The sequence below is a fragment of the Heteronotia binoei genome, chromosome 7 (genome assembly GCF_032191835.1).
Source record: "Heteronotia binoei isolate CCM8104 ecotype False Entrance Well chromosome 7, APGP_CSIRO_Hbin_v1, whole genome shotgun sequence".
NCBI lineage: Eukaryota > Metazoa > Chordata > Lepidosauria > Squamata > Gekkonidae > Heteronotia > Heteronotia binoei.
This window is the reverse complement of record NC_083229.1, coordinates 3,669,417-3,681,828: the sequence shown is the minus strand read 5'-3', so window position 1 is coordinate 3,681,828 and position 12,412 is coordinate 3,669,417. Positions and strand designations below refer to the sequence as shown.

General features: G+C 51.1%; 1 protein-coding gene across 1 annotated transcript; it reads left to right on the top strand.

The window, feature by feature from the left end:
* Positions 1 to 1,496: 1,496 nt before the first annotated feature.
* MAFA (MAF bZIP transcription factor A) lies at positions 1,497 to 2,498 on the top strand. The gene has a single exon (XM_060243052.1). It carries the CDS (start codon positions 1,515 to 1,517, stop codon positions 2,496 to 2,498), a length of 984 nt encoding a protein of 327 aa, XP_060099035.1. The 5' UTR covers positions 1,497 to 1,514.
* The last annotated feature ends 9,914 nt before the right edge of the window (positions 2,499 to 12,412 follow it).

Below are 12,412 nucleotides of genomic sequence, written 5' to 3'. Positions count from 1 at the left end.
TTTTTGTTCCGGGTTTCTACCAGAGATCGCTTTTGCTCACTTTCGAATTGTTCCGAAGTGACTTTGAAGGGTGGACAGAAAGGGGTAGCCTTTGGGGTTTGGTTTTGTTCTTTGAAGGACCCATGCGATGCCTCCAAGTGAGTCTCAAGATGGAGGAAGGGGCAGGTGCTCCCGGCTTCCTCGTGAGTAAGGAAGCCACTTTGCCTCCTTCCAGGACTGGCGGGGCAATGAAGCTCCTGTGAATTTAGGGGGAGGTTTTTGTGAGTTTCCTGCATACTGCAGGGGGTTGGACTAGATGACCCCGGGGGGTTCCTTCCAACTCTAGGATTCTAGGATTCTCCTTTCTCTGGGCCAGGGGTCCTTGTGTAGAAAAACAGGTGGTGGAGCTCATCCAGGGATTGTTAAAGAACTGCACCTACTATTGAATGGACAAGGTGGGGAGGAGGAGAGAGAAGAACCGTCAGAAAGGTTGAGGCGCTCCTGTTGAATTCAAGGCCTGCTCTTGGCCCTCTCCATTGCATCGTCCTCGGGGCCGGGCCCTGCCTCAGTCTGTGTACTGTGTTTGCTTTTGCCGCTTCGGCTCTGCCAAGCTCCGCCTGCGCCCTCGAGAAGCGCGCACAAAGCCACCGCGCATCTCTTTTCTGATCTCTCCAAACGAAAGCGCAAAAAGAGTCCCGTGCGTTTTTACGCGCGCTTTGGAGAGGGCGGGGGGGAGGAAGGCGCAAGAAGCGCTCTCCGTCCCGCCCCGCCCGCTCGCTCTCCCGGCGCGCGGCCACTAGAGGGCGCGCGGCCTCCCCCCCTCTCCTCCTTCCCCGGGGGGCGCTCCAGCTGTTGACAGCTGGACCCCGGGGTTGCTATAGGGATAGGCAAATAGCCCCGCCAGCCCGGGCTGGTTATAGGCAGGGAGGCGGCTGCCCCCGCCTCGTCGGGCGGGGCCTGGCGGCGCTCCCTATAAAAGGCAGAAGGCTCCATTCAGCACTTCAGTCCCTGGCCGAGGGGGAGGCGGCGCCGGGCTGCCGCAGCCAGTGCAGACGGGGCGGGGAGGGCGCAGCAGCAGCGGCGGCCGCAGGCGGGAGCCTCGCGTGGCAGGGGCGGCTTGCAAGCGGGGAGGGCGGGGGGGCTTGGAGCCGGGACCCCCCCTCGGAGGGGCGCGGGGGCCGTCTGGGCGCCGCCCCCGGGACTTTGGAGAGGCAGAAGCTGAACCCGGCTGGAGGGGGGCTGGCCGGCCCGGTCACCGAGCGAACAAGCCAGGAAGAAGAGCCCCCTCCGGCGCCCCCTCGGGCGGGGGATTCTCCGGTGTGAGTGCAACTGACTCGGCGGACTCTCTCTCTCTCTCTCTCCTCCCCCTTCCCTTCTCCACCCTCGCTGGCTTGGGGGGGCCCGCTTGAGCCGTCGGAAGGCGCCGCTGGAGGCCGCCGAGGGCGCCGGCCCGGGAGGGGGCGGCCGGGCCGGGCAGCTGCCGCCGCCACCGCCGCCGTCGAGTGCTCCCCCCTCCTCCTCCTCTATGCTGTGAGATGGCCTCGGAGCTGGCCATGAGCGCGGCCGACCTGCCCACCAGCCCGCTGGCCATCGAGTACGTCAACGACTTCGACCTCATGAAGTTCGAGGTGAAGAAGGAGCCCGCCGAGGCCGAGCGCTTCTGCCACCGCCTGCCGCCGGCGGGCTCGCTCTCCTCCACCCCCATCAGCACCCCCTGCTCGTCGGTGCCTTCCTCGCCCAGCTTCTGCGCCCCCAGCCCCGGCGGCCAGCCCGTCCCGGGCCTGGCTCACCCTGCGGCCGGCAACCCGACGGGGGCGGCGGCGGGGGTGGCGGGGAAGGCGCAGCTGGTGGAGGACCTCTACTGGATGTCGGGCTACCCGCAGCACCTCAACCCGGAGGCCCTCAACCTCACGCCGGAGGACGCCGTCGAGGCGCTCATCGGCGCCCCGCACCACCATCACCACCACCACCACCACCAGGGCGCCGCCTACGACGGCTTCCGAGGGGGCGGCGGCGGCGGGGGCGGCCAGCCCTTCCCTCCGGAGGAGCTGGCCCCGGCGGCCGCCCACCACCACCTGCACCACCACCACGCCGCCCACCACCACCACCACCACCACCCGCACCACCACCTGCGCCTCGAGGACCGCTTCTCCGACGACCAGCTCGTCTCCATGTCGGTGCGGGAGCTCAACCGCCAGCTGCGCGGCTTCAGCAAGGATGAGGTGATCCGCCTCAAGCAGAAGCGCCGCACCCTCAAGAACCGCGGCTACGCCCAGTCCTGCCGCTACAAGCGCGTCCAGCAGCGGCACATCCTCGAGAACGAGAAGTGCCAGCTCCAGGGCCAGGTGGAGCAGCTCAAACAAGAGGTGGCCCGCCTGGCCAAAGAGCGCGACCTCTACAAGGAAAAATACGAGAAGCTGGCCGGCCGCACCTTCGCCGCCGCCTCCCGCGACCCTTCCCCGCCCCAGCAGCCCGCCCCGACGGCCAAGAGCGCCGCCGCCGCCGACTTCTTCATGTGAGCACCGGGCGGAGACTCCTGCGCGGCCCCCTCTCCGGCTTCCTTCCTCCCTCCGCCCGGCTTTGTACAGACCCCCGGGGCGCGCCGTCGTGGAGGGGGGGTGTTGCCCGTCGAAGAAGGAGCCCCCCCCTTCCAAGAAGCCCCCTTCCCCCGTCGCATGGGTGCAGCGCGTCCCCTCGGGCCACCCCGGACAGAAGCGCGCCGGGCGTCTCGTCCGCCCCGTCGGAAGGCGCAACTTGGAGCCGCCGCCGCTGCCTCCCAGAGACGTTTTTCCTTCCCGCCGCCGCCGTCGGGGAAAGGGCCCTGGAGCCCCGACCAAGGACAAGCCCCGGCCCCGGGACGGGACGCTCCTTCGGGGCCGGGAAGAACCTTCAGCCGCAGACCGTAGAAGCATTCCTGCATGCGGGACATGTATGGGATTTCAATAATCTCTCTCTCTCTTTCTCTCTTTCTTTCCCTCGCTGTCCCTTTTTTCTACTAGACCAGATGATGAAGAAGAAGAAAACAAACAAAGCATGAGCCGGGTTATTTCTGCCCTTCCCCACCCCCCTCAAAAAAAGCCCCCCCCCCCTTTGTATAGGTCTCTTTTTTGCCTGTATTTTCCCGACGTCGAGTTTTTAGTTCAATGCACATTTTTTGGTGCGTCTTCTGTACGGACAGAACAGAACACCGCTTCATGAATATAGTCTTAAGCCTTGCTCCCTCCCCATTCTCACTCTCTCAGTGGAACAAGGCGCCCCCTGAACCCCGGAACCTCTGACCCGGGGGCTTTAGCCTGGGAGGTTTGTCTCGACTCCCTTCTTTTTACCCCCCCCCCCCCCACCCTCCGCTTTCTTCATTTCTTTTTCTCTCTCTGTGCGCTTTGTTTGGAAACCAACGGGGAAACCTGAGCCAGAGTTAACTTATTGAAGGTGTCTACATTTGTACATAAGTAGGCGTTAGTTTCTTCTCCTCTTTCCCTCCCTCCCCTCCCCCCCCCCCCCGTTTCCTTCATTTGCTTGGTGACTTTAAAAGGAAAAAAAAAAAGAACTTTAAAAAAAATCAAAACACAAGTCTTAAAGGAAAGTTTGTATGTAATGGCATGCAAATAATATAAGAGTTAATTTAACAAATGTTGACAAAAAAAAAAAAAAGCCGAATGCACTATATACAGTAACCGATTGGATTAAATAATGCTGTTTTTTTGTTTTGTTTTGTTTTATAGAGATTTAAAATTATCTATGCTGTTTAAAAAAAATATTGGAGAAAAAAAAATAACTCACTCTCTGGAAGACAATTTGAAAGGCAATAGAGTAATATATGAACTGCACTCGTTGGCTGCTATATAATAATCTTACTGAATACTATGCACCAGAATTATTTATTAAATTCCGAGGACTCAAAAGGATGGTTCGAACCATGACTTATCAAATGCACATTTTATTTCTTGCAAAAGCAAACAAACGACAAAAGAAGAAGGGAGAATAGTCTTGCAATGTACGCTTTGGGTGACGACTTAATATTGTAGAGCTGGGTTTTGTGCTATTTATTTACAAAAGAAATTCTTAAAGGAATAAGGATGTTAAAACATAGGGGGGGGGTGTTTCTTAAACTAAAACCCAGCACAATTTGTGAAATTTTGAAAAAACTGGTGCATTTTTAGGTGCAAAGGCATTTTAAAATGACCTTTCAATTTTCTGTGGTTTTTTTTTTAAACACTGTTGCATCCAGAGCAAAACCGATTTCATCTCGAGCTTCAATACAGTGCTTAAATTTTTTATTATTATTATTTTCACGTCCTGCTCTTGAGCCATGCAGGCTGTTGCAACCTCGAACCAACTTAATATTTATATATATAGATAGATATATTTTTTTTCGTTTGTCATGAATTGTTTCTCTTTTGTGTTCAGGCATCAGTGAAAGACTCCTTTTAGCTTTCATTTGCTACAAAACAAAAAAAATAAATCTCTTTAGACAGATCTTCTTTTGTCTTGACTTTCTAGATTTTTTTGCTTTCCCAAGCGTTTGAAAAAAAAAAAATTCTGCACAACCCTGATTCGTTGCTTGACTGTTTGGGGTTAGAGGAACAGAAATAGAACGTCCCTTTCTTAGTTTCTTTACTTCTTGTTGCAAGAAAATCAAATATGATTAATCTAGGGAACTGTTTTAAACTTTGGCAGAGAATAGATGAATTTCAAAGGCTCTCAGGTTTAAAACTTGTTTCATTAGGGTAGCGGCCAAAATAAGTCATTTCTCCTGTTTACTGTCTTATTTCCATTTCAAGCATTAAGATTTCTTTTTTCTTTCACTTGTTCTTGGCAATGCAGTGTTTACCTGTTAGGCAAACATGGTTTTTCTAATATACCTTCTGAGATTTTCAAAACTTAGGTCTGGGGGAGGGAAAAGGGAGATTGTAATTCCGGGTTTTTTATGGAATGCTTTCATTGAACAATTAAAGCATTCCACACAAATCTCAGAAGGCGTCTGACAATATAGGATCCTGGCGTTTTAAAGTAGTGGGATGATAACAGATTTCTAAAAAGTTTTTTTAAATTTCAAATTGTACACTAACATATGTTTTATAGGCTTGCGGTATAATATAATATACAGAGTACATTCTTAATCGAGTCTTACAGTTGCATAGTTTGATTCCCCCCCCCCCCCCTTTAAATTTCTGGGTGGAAGAGTCATGTATGCTGAATTATATATAAATATAAAATATACTGAGTCCCCCCCCCCCCGCCCCTTGGAATACTTTCAATAAGAACATTTGTTTAAAAGAATTGGAGGGGGGGGGGAAGTGCTCTGCCCTAGAAGCCTCCTGGGGAAAAATTATTTTCCTAAAAAAGTGTTTTAAATAGTTTTCCTTGCGGCCTGCTTTTATAACCCAATCCAGTCGACTTGGTTGTTGTTTTAAACGGGTTTATTATTTTACTGCTTAATTTTCTCATCGCATGGGGTCATTTTTGCTTTTAAATCATCCCCACATGCCTTCAGAAGCAATCTTAGAAAGAGAGAGTGAGGAATTAAAACGCCCTTTATGTCATTCCCCTATTTAAGAACAGGAACTCAACTGGCAAGTTAGAAAGGGAGGTAAGAATTATAAAATAAGATGAATCTTTTGTTTTATTTTATTGCTCTCCTCACTATGATGAGTCTTTTTATTTGATGGCTTTTGCTGAGCAAGCTAAGAGATTTTCACATACAAAAGGTTTTTAAATGAAGATTTCCTAAAAAATTGAAATCACCCTACAACCCTACCGTTTCCCCCCACCTAATCTCCTATTACAGAACTCTCCCTGAAGTTAATGGAAGCTGCATTTCTGTGGATGCGTTTAGAAACCAGGGCTTTTGGCAGTGGGCTTTGAGAGGGATTTCCTGCGTTTGCGGTTCTGCAATTGGCTGTGTCCAAGTGGACCCAATCCTAAGGCACTCCCCTAATTCTCCTCAAGGAGAGGGGGGGTGCAGTTGGCAGCATTTCTCCTTCTCCCCCCCCCCCACCCTCCGGCCAACAGTTTGAAATGGCTTCTTTGAACATGCCCCAATTAATTTTTTAAAAAATGAAAAATGGATGCAGGATTGAAATGTCTTTGTTATTTGGCCAAGCCGGGTTGACCACAATAGAAGAGCCAGCTGGGAAACCTCTGGGCTGCTAAATGGAGAAACACGGAGTTCTTCAAACTGCTTTCCTTGAGCCAATGTCCCATCTTCTTCTAATTACTGCTTGCCACGAGACCTCTTCGGAAGGGCACAGGGCATCTCCTCAGGCAAAATGGCCTCTTCCCCCAGGTTTCTTCTTCCTTGTGCGAGTTCTTCTGTCTGCTGACCACATCCTAGCACCTCTCCCCTGCCCCTCTACTCTTTCTGCCTTAATTTTGCTAATTCTTCCTCAGAGTTGTGTCCGTGAGGAGCGTGGTGGGGGTGGCTGAGAAGCTGAGCTACAGAATGGTTCTGGAATGTTCTATCGGAAGCTCAGGATTCAGCCGCCAGGTCTCCAAAGAGCATCGGGGTATTGTGTCCGCTGAGGGTGGTTCTACGTTCTTTCCAAAGCCTGTGAATACAGTCACAGGCTTGTATGGGTTTGGGTTTGCCAGTTCATTTTTATGGAACGAGGATGTCAGAACTTCTTTTTCCAGGTCTCTAAGCCTCGAAAGCCGATCCCCTGAAAATTCTCTTCAAGACGCAACTGGACTGGAATCTGTCTTCTCCAGGTAGTGACAGAATCCTATTCTCCATTTGATCCGCTGTTGTCAGTGTTTTGCACCGTTGCTTATATTTTAGCATGCACCCCTGTGTGTGCCACTAAAAACCTTTGGCGTTCCTTCGGTAACAGGGCGACGTTGTCAGTAATGTTACTGCTGTTCTTTGTGAGGTCTTCTCTTAGTAAGCCAAAGAAGAGAAGAGGCTTTTTTTTTTTTGAGGGCACTCAGGGTGGCTTTGGAGGTGTTTGACCTTTGTTGTGGAGGAATTTCTGGACCAGCAAGTGTCTCTTGCAAGACTAGCATAGGCTATGTCTGAAATTGGACGATACTAATCGGACTGAATGCGTAGGGAGGGGTCGCCCTGATAATTTTTTGAAAGAAAATCTGGCCCTCTTTCTGGAATGATTGATGTCTTTCTTTCTGTTGTAGCTCTGCTCACTGTACCTGACTCCTCGTCTGATAAAGTGTGCTTGGAGCACATGAAAGCTTACGTTCTGAATAAAACTTTGTTGGTCTTAAAGGTGCAGAGTGGTAAAGCAGCAGCACGGTGGTTTGAACTCTCTGCTCACGACCTGAGTTTGATTCCGGCGGAAGCTGGGTTCAGGTAGCCGGCTCCAGGTTGACTCAGCCTTCCATCCTTCCGAGGTTGGTCAAAGGAGTCCCCAGCTTGCTGGGGGGAAAGCGTAGATGACTGGGGAAGGCAAGGGCAAACCACCCCGTCAAAAGTCTGCCGTGAAAACACTTAAGCAACGTCACCCCAGGGTCGGAAACGACCGGTGCTTGCACAGGGGACCTTTCCTTTCCTCACTCCTACTTTGTTCTAATTCGCTTTTGTAATTGCAGCCCCTTCTCCTTTTGTAAGCGACACATCCGGGGCTACTTAAGCTTTCAAACAAAAGAAGGGAAATGGGAAATTCTCTCAGTCCCTCATTTTGAAAAGGTGAGAATTCCATGGAGGGTTTGATGAGTGCAATGTGTTCATATATCCTGATTGCTGAACAATGAATATCATCTTTTTTGGGGTGGGTGGGTTGGGGTTTTTGTCTTTCAAGCTCATGGAAAGCACTGCTGTATTTTTGTCGTTCCTTCGGTTCTGTGCGCAACTTGGGCGGGGTTCTTTTTTAAACTTGTGATGTTTCCCCCCCCCCAATTATTTATTTATTGAATTAGACTTTTATACTGCCCTCTCCCCAAGCAGGTTGAGGGCGATTTCCTTGGCGCCCTTTGGGCCAGGGACTTCCAATAGATTTTGATCACTTGCGCATAGTGCTCTCCGGCTGATATACCAGGAGAGGTGGTCTTTGACCATTCAGGGCCTTAAAGATCAAGTTCAAAAACTTGAACCTGACCGAGTGCTCAACTCTGAGCAACTGGCAAAGCATGGGTTGCATGCGTGCTATTACCAGTATCCCTGTAAGGATCTGGACCGCTGCATTTGGATGAACTGTAATTTCTAGGTCAGCCTCCCCACCCTTCTCATATTCAGATAAATTGACCGGTGTGCAAATTAGGGTGGCTCAGTGGTAGAGCATCTGCTTGGTAAGCAGAAGGTCCCAGGTTCAATCCCCAGCATCTCCAACTAAAAAGCATCCAGGCAAGTAGGCGTAAAAAACCTCAGCTTGAGACCCTGGAGAGCCGCTGACAGTCTGAGTAGACAATACTGACTTTGATGGACCCAGGGTCTGATTCAGTAGAAGGCAGCTTCAGATGTTCATGGAGAGGGACAGTGGCTCAGTGGTGGAGCACCTGCTTGGTAAGCAGAAGGTCCCAGGTTCAATCCCCGGTATCTCCAACTAAAAAGGGTCCAGGCAAGTAGGCATGAAAAACCTCAGCAGGAGACCCTGGAGAGCCGCTGCCAGTCTGAGTAGACAAGACTGACTTTGATGGACCGAGGGTCTGATTCAGTAGAAGGCAGCTTCATAGGTTCATATTATAACCTCCTGTTTTAAAGGTGGGGATCTAGAAGTTACCCCTTTTTATAACGTGAGGACCAAATTCTAAAAAACCCGCAAGGCTTGAATTGGGTACTTTTGTGGCTTTTCTGTCTGTTCCTCTCTTGCCTTCTTTTTGTTGTCGAGCCATTTCTGCCAGCCCGCCTGGCCTTGAAAATATGTACGTTACGCTTCTTTCAGAGCGCTGGATGAGAAAACAGGCATGCAGCTTGTCTACCAGGTCTCGTACATTGACGGGTTACTGCAAAAAAAAATATTTTAGTTTGACTCCTCAGAAGAGCTCTGGGCCCCTTATTGAGGTAAGTGCGCTTTGAGTCTTCCAAAGGATTTGCACCGGAGCTGTCCTAGTCGTGCCAAACTGAACTGGCTCTCGGCTATCGGAACTGGCCAAGTGGCCACTCTCGCCTGGAATTGGGGCCTGTATTTCCGAGCAAGGGAAAAGGTTGGAGGGATCTCTAGCTGTCCCTGAGCTCATAACCGTTGTCTCTCCATCAGTGCATCAGAGGTCCATCAGTGGCTATTAGCCACAGCATATTGTCGGAACTCTCTGTCTGGGGCAGTGATGCTCTGTATTCTTGGTGCTTGCGGGGGTGGGGGGCACAGTGGGAGGGCACAGTGGGAGAGCCAGTTTGGTGTAGTGGTTAAGTGTGCGGACTCTTATCTGGGAGAACTGGGTTTGATTCCCCACTCCTCCACTTGCACCTGCTAGCATGGCCTTGGGTCAGCCAGAGCTCTGGCAGAGGTTGTCCTTGAAAGGGCAGCTGCTGTGAGAGCCCTCTCCAGCCCCACCCACCTTACAGGGTGTCTGTTGTGGGGGAGGAAGGTAAAGGAGATTGTGAGCTGCTCTGAGACTCTTCGGAGTGGTGGGCGGGATATAAATCCAATATCATCTTCTTCTTCTTGTGTCCTGGCCCCACTGATGGACCTCCTGATGGTTTTTTTGGCCCCTGTGAGACACAGAGTGTTGGACTGGATGGGCCACTGGCCTGATCCAACAGGGCTTCTCTTCTGTTCTGTTCATTGGGGTTAGTGGCATCTTTAAATGGCTGTATGTCTAAGGTTGGGTCTCACACTGGCCACCTCCAGCACACTGTGGCCAATGCATGGCACAAAAAAAGAGCGTATTCAGGTTGTGTATTCTGCCAGTGCCAAAGGAAGGCTTTGGCAATAGCTGAAGGAAGTGGAGAGGTCTGACCCATGGGATGACCACGGGTTTCTCTAAGGGGGACGTTTCATGAGGAAAACCTTGAAACCACGCGAGCAGGCTTTGTGCTTGTGGTACATCTTTGGCTTTGCGGTGGAATGCCTCTTTTGCGTGCAGAAGGTCCCGGGATTAGTAGTTGGCATCTTCATTTTTTTAAAAAAAGGATAAGGATTGCGTTTTACTAGTTGCATTTGTGCGTGCGCGCATTTCAGCTCGGTTGCCGTTGTTTTAACGGGCCTTTCTTGGTTTTTAAGATGTGTTTTTATGATGGATGTTTTTGGTAGCCGTCTTGATGGTCCTGATGACACCCGAAAGGTGGGCTGTCGATTTTGTAAGGGCTTAGGATCCTGAAGGAGCAGCTGTCCATCAAAAGGGCTGGTTGGGCTACATATAAGGCAGTTTTGCGTCTACGTCCCTGTCTCTTGCTCCAGTCCTTTCCTTGTGTGGAGATCTGCTTTCTCACCTCTCTCTTCTTTGAGCATCTGTAACACTCTCGCCCTTCTCAGTGGAAGGTCATCAGCCCTTTTCATGGCAGTGCGGTCTCAATTTCTTGCCCAGAGTGGAGGAGTTCAGAACAGTCTCTCCCCCCCACCCCCGCCTTTTCTCTAAAGTGTCTTTCAGCTACAAAAAGGAAAAAGTTGCTCATGGTTGAAAAATCTCAGTGGAATCAATAAATGTTCTGCCGGATTCTAACGGCGGCCCCTCTAAAATTTCTGCGGGCTTTGCTTCCGGCTAGCGGGTAAGGATTTTGCAGCTGTGAGATTTAGCCCTGACATCGATGCAGTTTAATTCCCCCCCCCCCCCTCCCCGTCGCATCCACAATTAGGCAGCCTTTGGCGAGATTGTGTTTTGGGATGTGAGAGCGAGTTCAGATGTTGGACCCCAGTTTAGCAGAGAGAACATTTCATAAAATGTAACGTGCAGGGCTTTTCTTGTAGAAAAAGCCCAGCAGGAACTTGTTTGCATATTAGGCCACACCCCTGATACCAAGCCAGCCGGAATTGCATTCCTGTGCGTTCCTGCTCAAGAAGAAGAAGAAGATATTGGATTTATATCCTGCCCTCCACTCGAAGCTCAGAGTCTCAGAGCGGCTCACAATCTCCCATACCTTTTTCCCCCACAACAGACACCCTGTGAGGTGGGTGGGGCTGAGAGGGCTCTCACAGCAGCTGCACTTTCAAGGACAACTCCTGCCAGAGCTACGGCTGACCCAAGGCTATTCCAGCAGGTGCAAGTGGAGGAGTGGGGAATCAAACCCGGTTCTCCCAGATAAGAGTCCGCGCACTTAACCACTACACCAAACTGGCTCTCGAAAAAGCCGTGGTAACATGGCACTTTCTCTTCTTTTTTTAAAGATTGGAATTCCAGGGCCACAAACTGGACTAGCCCGTCCCATGGTCACTCGCCTCCATAGCTGGCGTTTATCAGAGCGGCTTATACAGCTCTCCTAGTTAGAAACGGGAGATGGCAGCAATTGTTCCTCTTCCGAAATTCAGGGACATTGTGCTAAAAAAATGGGGGCGGGTCCAGGAGACAGAGAAGAAAAGGCCATTTGGTTTTTGCTGTACTTGGAACCAGAAGCAACGAGAAGGGCCGTTCGCGGCACTGTTTCTTCTGTGTTGGATGCGGAGGGTCGGTTCGTCGTAGCCAATATGTCTGCCTTTCCAGTACTTATAAGCTGCTTGTTCTGTTTTACCAGGAATCTTTGCTGTTCGATTCCAGTTTTTCCAGGCATACTTAATAATTCGCTTGCTCAGGGGCAGCCCTAGACCGTTTGGCACCCTCAGCAAGGCTGGTGCCCCCTCCCGCACTGGTAACGTCACCAAGTCACTTGGGGGGCACCCAGTTTGGTGCCCCCAAATGGCCAGTACGCTAGGCAATTGCCTAGTTTGCTTAGTGGCAGAGGCGGCTCTGAGCTTGCTGATTTGCTAGCAGTTCTGATAATATTTTTAACTTTCCTTGAATTCCGGTGAGCCCTCTGCTCACGACCTGAGCTTGATCCCAGCGGAAGCTGGTTCAGGTAGCCGGCTCGAGGTTGACTCAGCCTTCCATCCTTCCGAGGTCGGTCAAAGGAGTCCCCAGCTTGCTGGGAGAAAAGTGGAGATGACTGGGGAAGGCAATGGCAAACCACTCTGTAAAAAGTCTGCCATGAAAACGTTGTGAAAGCAACGTCACCCCAGAGTCGAAAATGACTGGTGCTTGCGCAGGGGACCTTTCCTTTTCCCACTTATGTATTTTTTGAAAAAATAATTGAGTTGTGGGTGGGCCCGCTATGTCTCCTGACAACTAGTATTTTTAGACCCAGTCTGCCACTGTGGAGCACTTTCCACCCTGAACAGAATAGAACTGGTGTTAGGAGCCCCGTGGCTCAGAGTTGTACAGCTGCAGTCTTGCAGTCCAAGCTCTGCTCATGCCCTGAGTTTGATCCTGGCGGAAGCTGGGCTCAGGTAGCCGGCTCAAGGTTGACTCCGCCTTCCATCCTTCCGAGGTCGGTCAAATGAGGACCCAGCTTGCTAGGGGGAAAGTGTAGATGACTGGGGAAGGCAATGGCAAACCACCCCGTAAAAAGTCTGCCGTG

Excerpts from the sequence above, each read along its gene's own strand:
- MAFA (XM_060243052.1), top strand. The coding sequence starts at position 1,515 with ATGGCCTCGGAGCTGGCCATGAGCGCGGCCGACCTGCCCACCAGCCCG.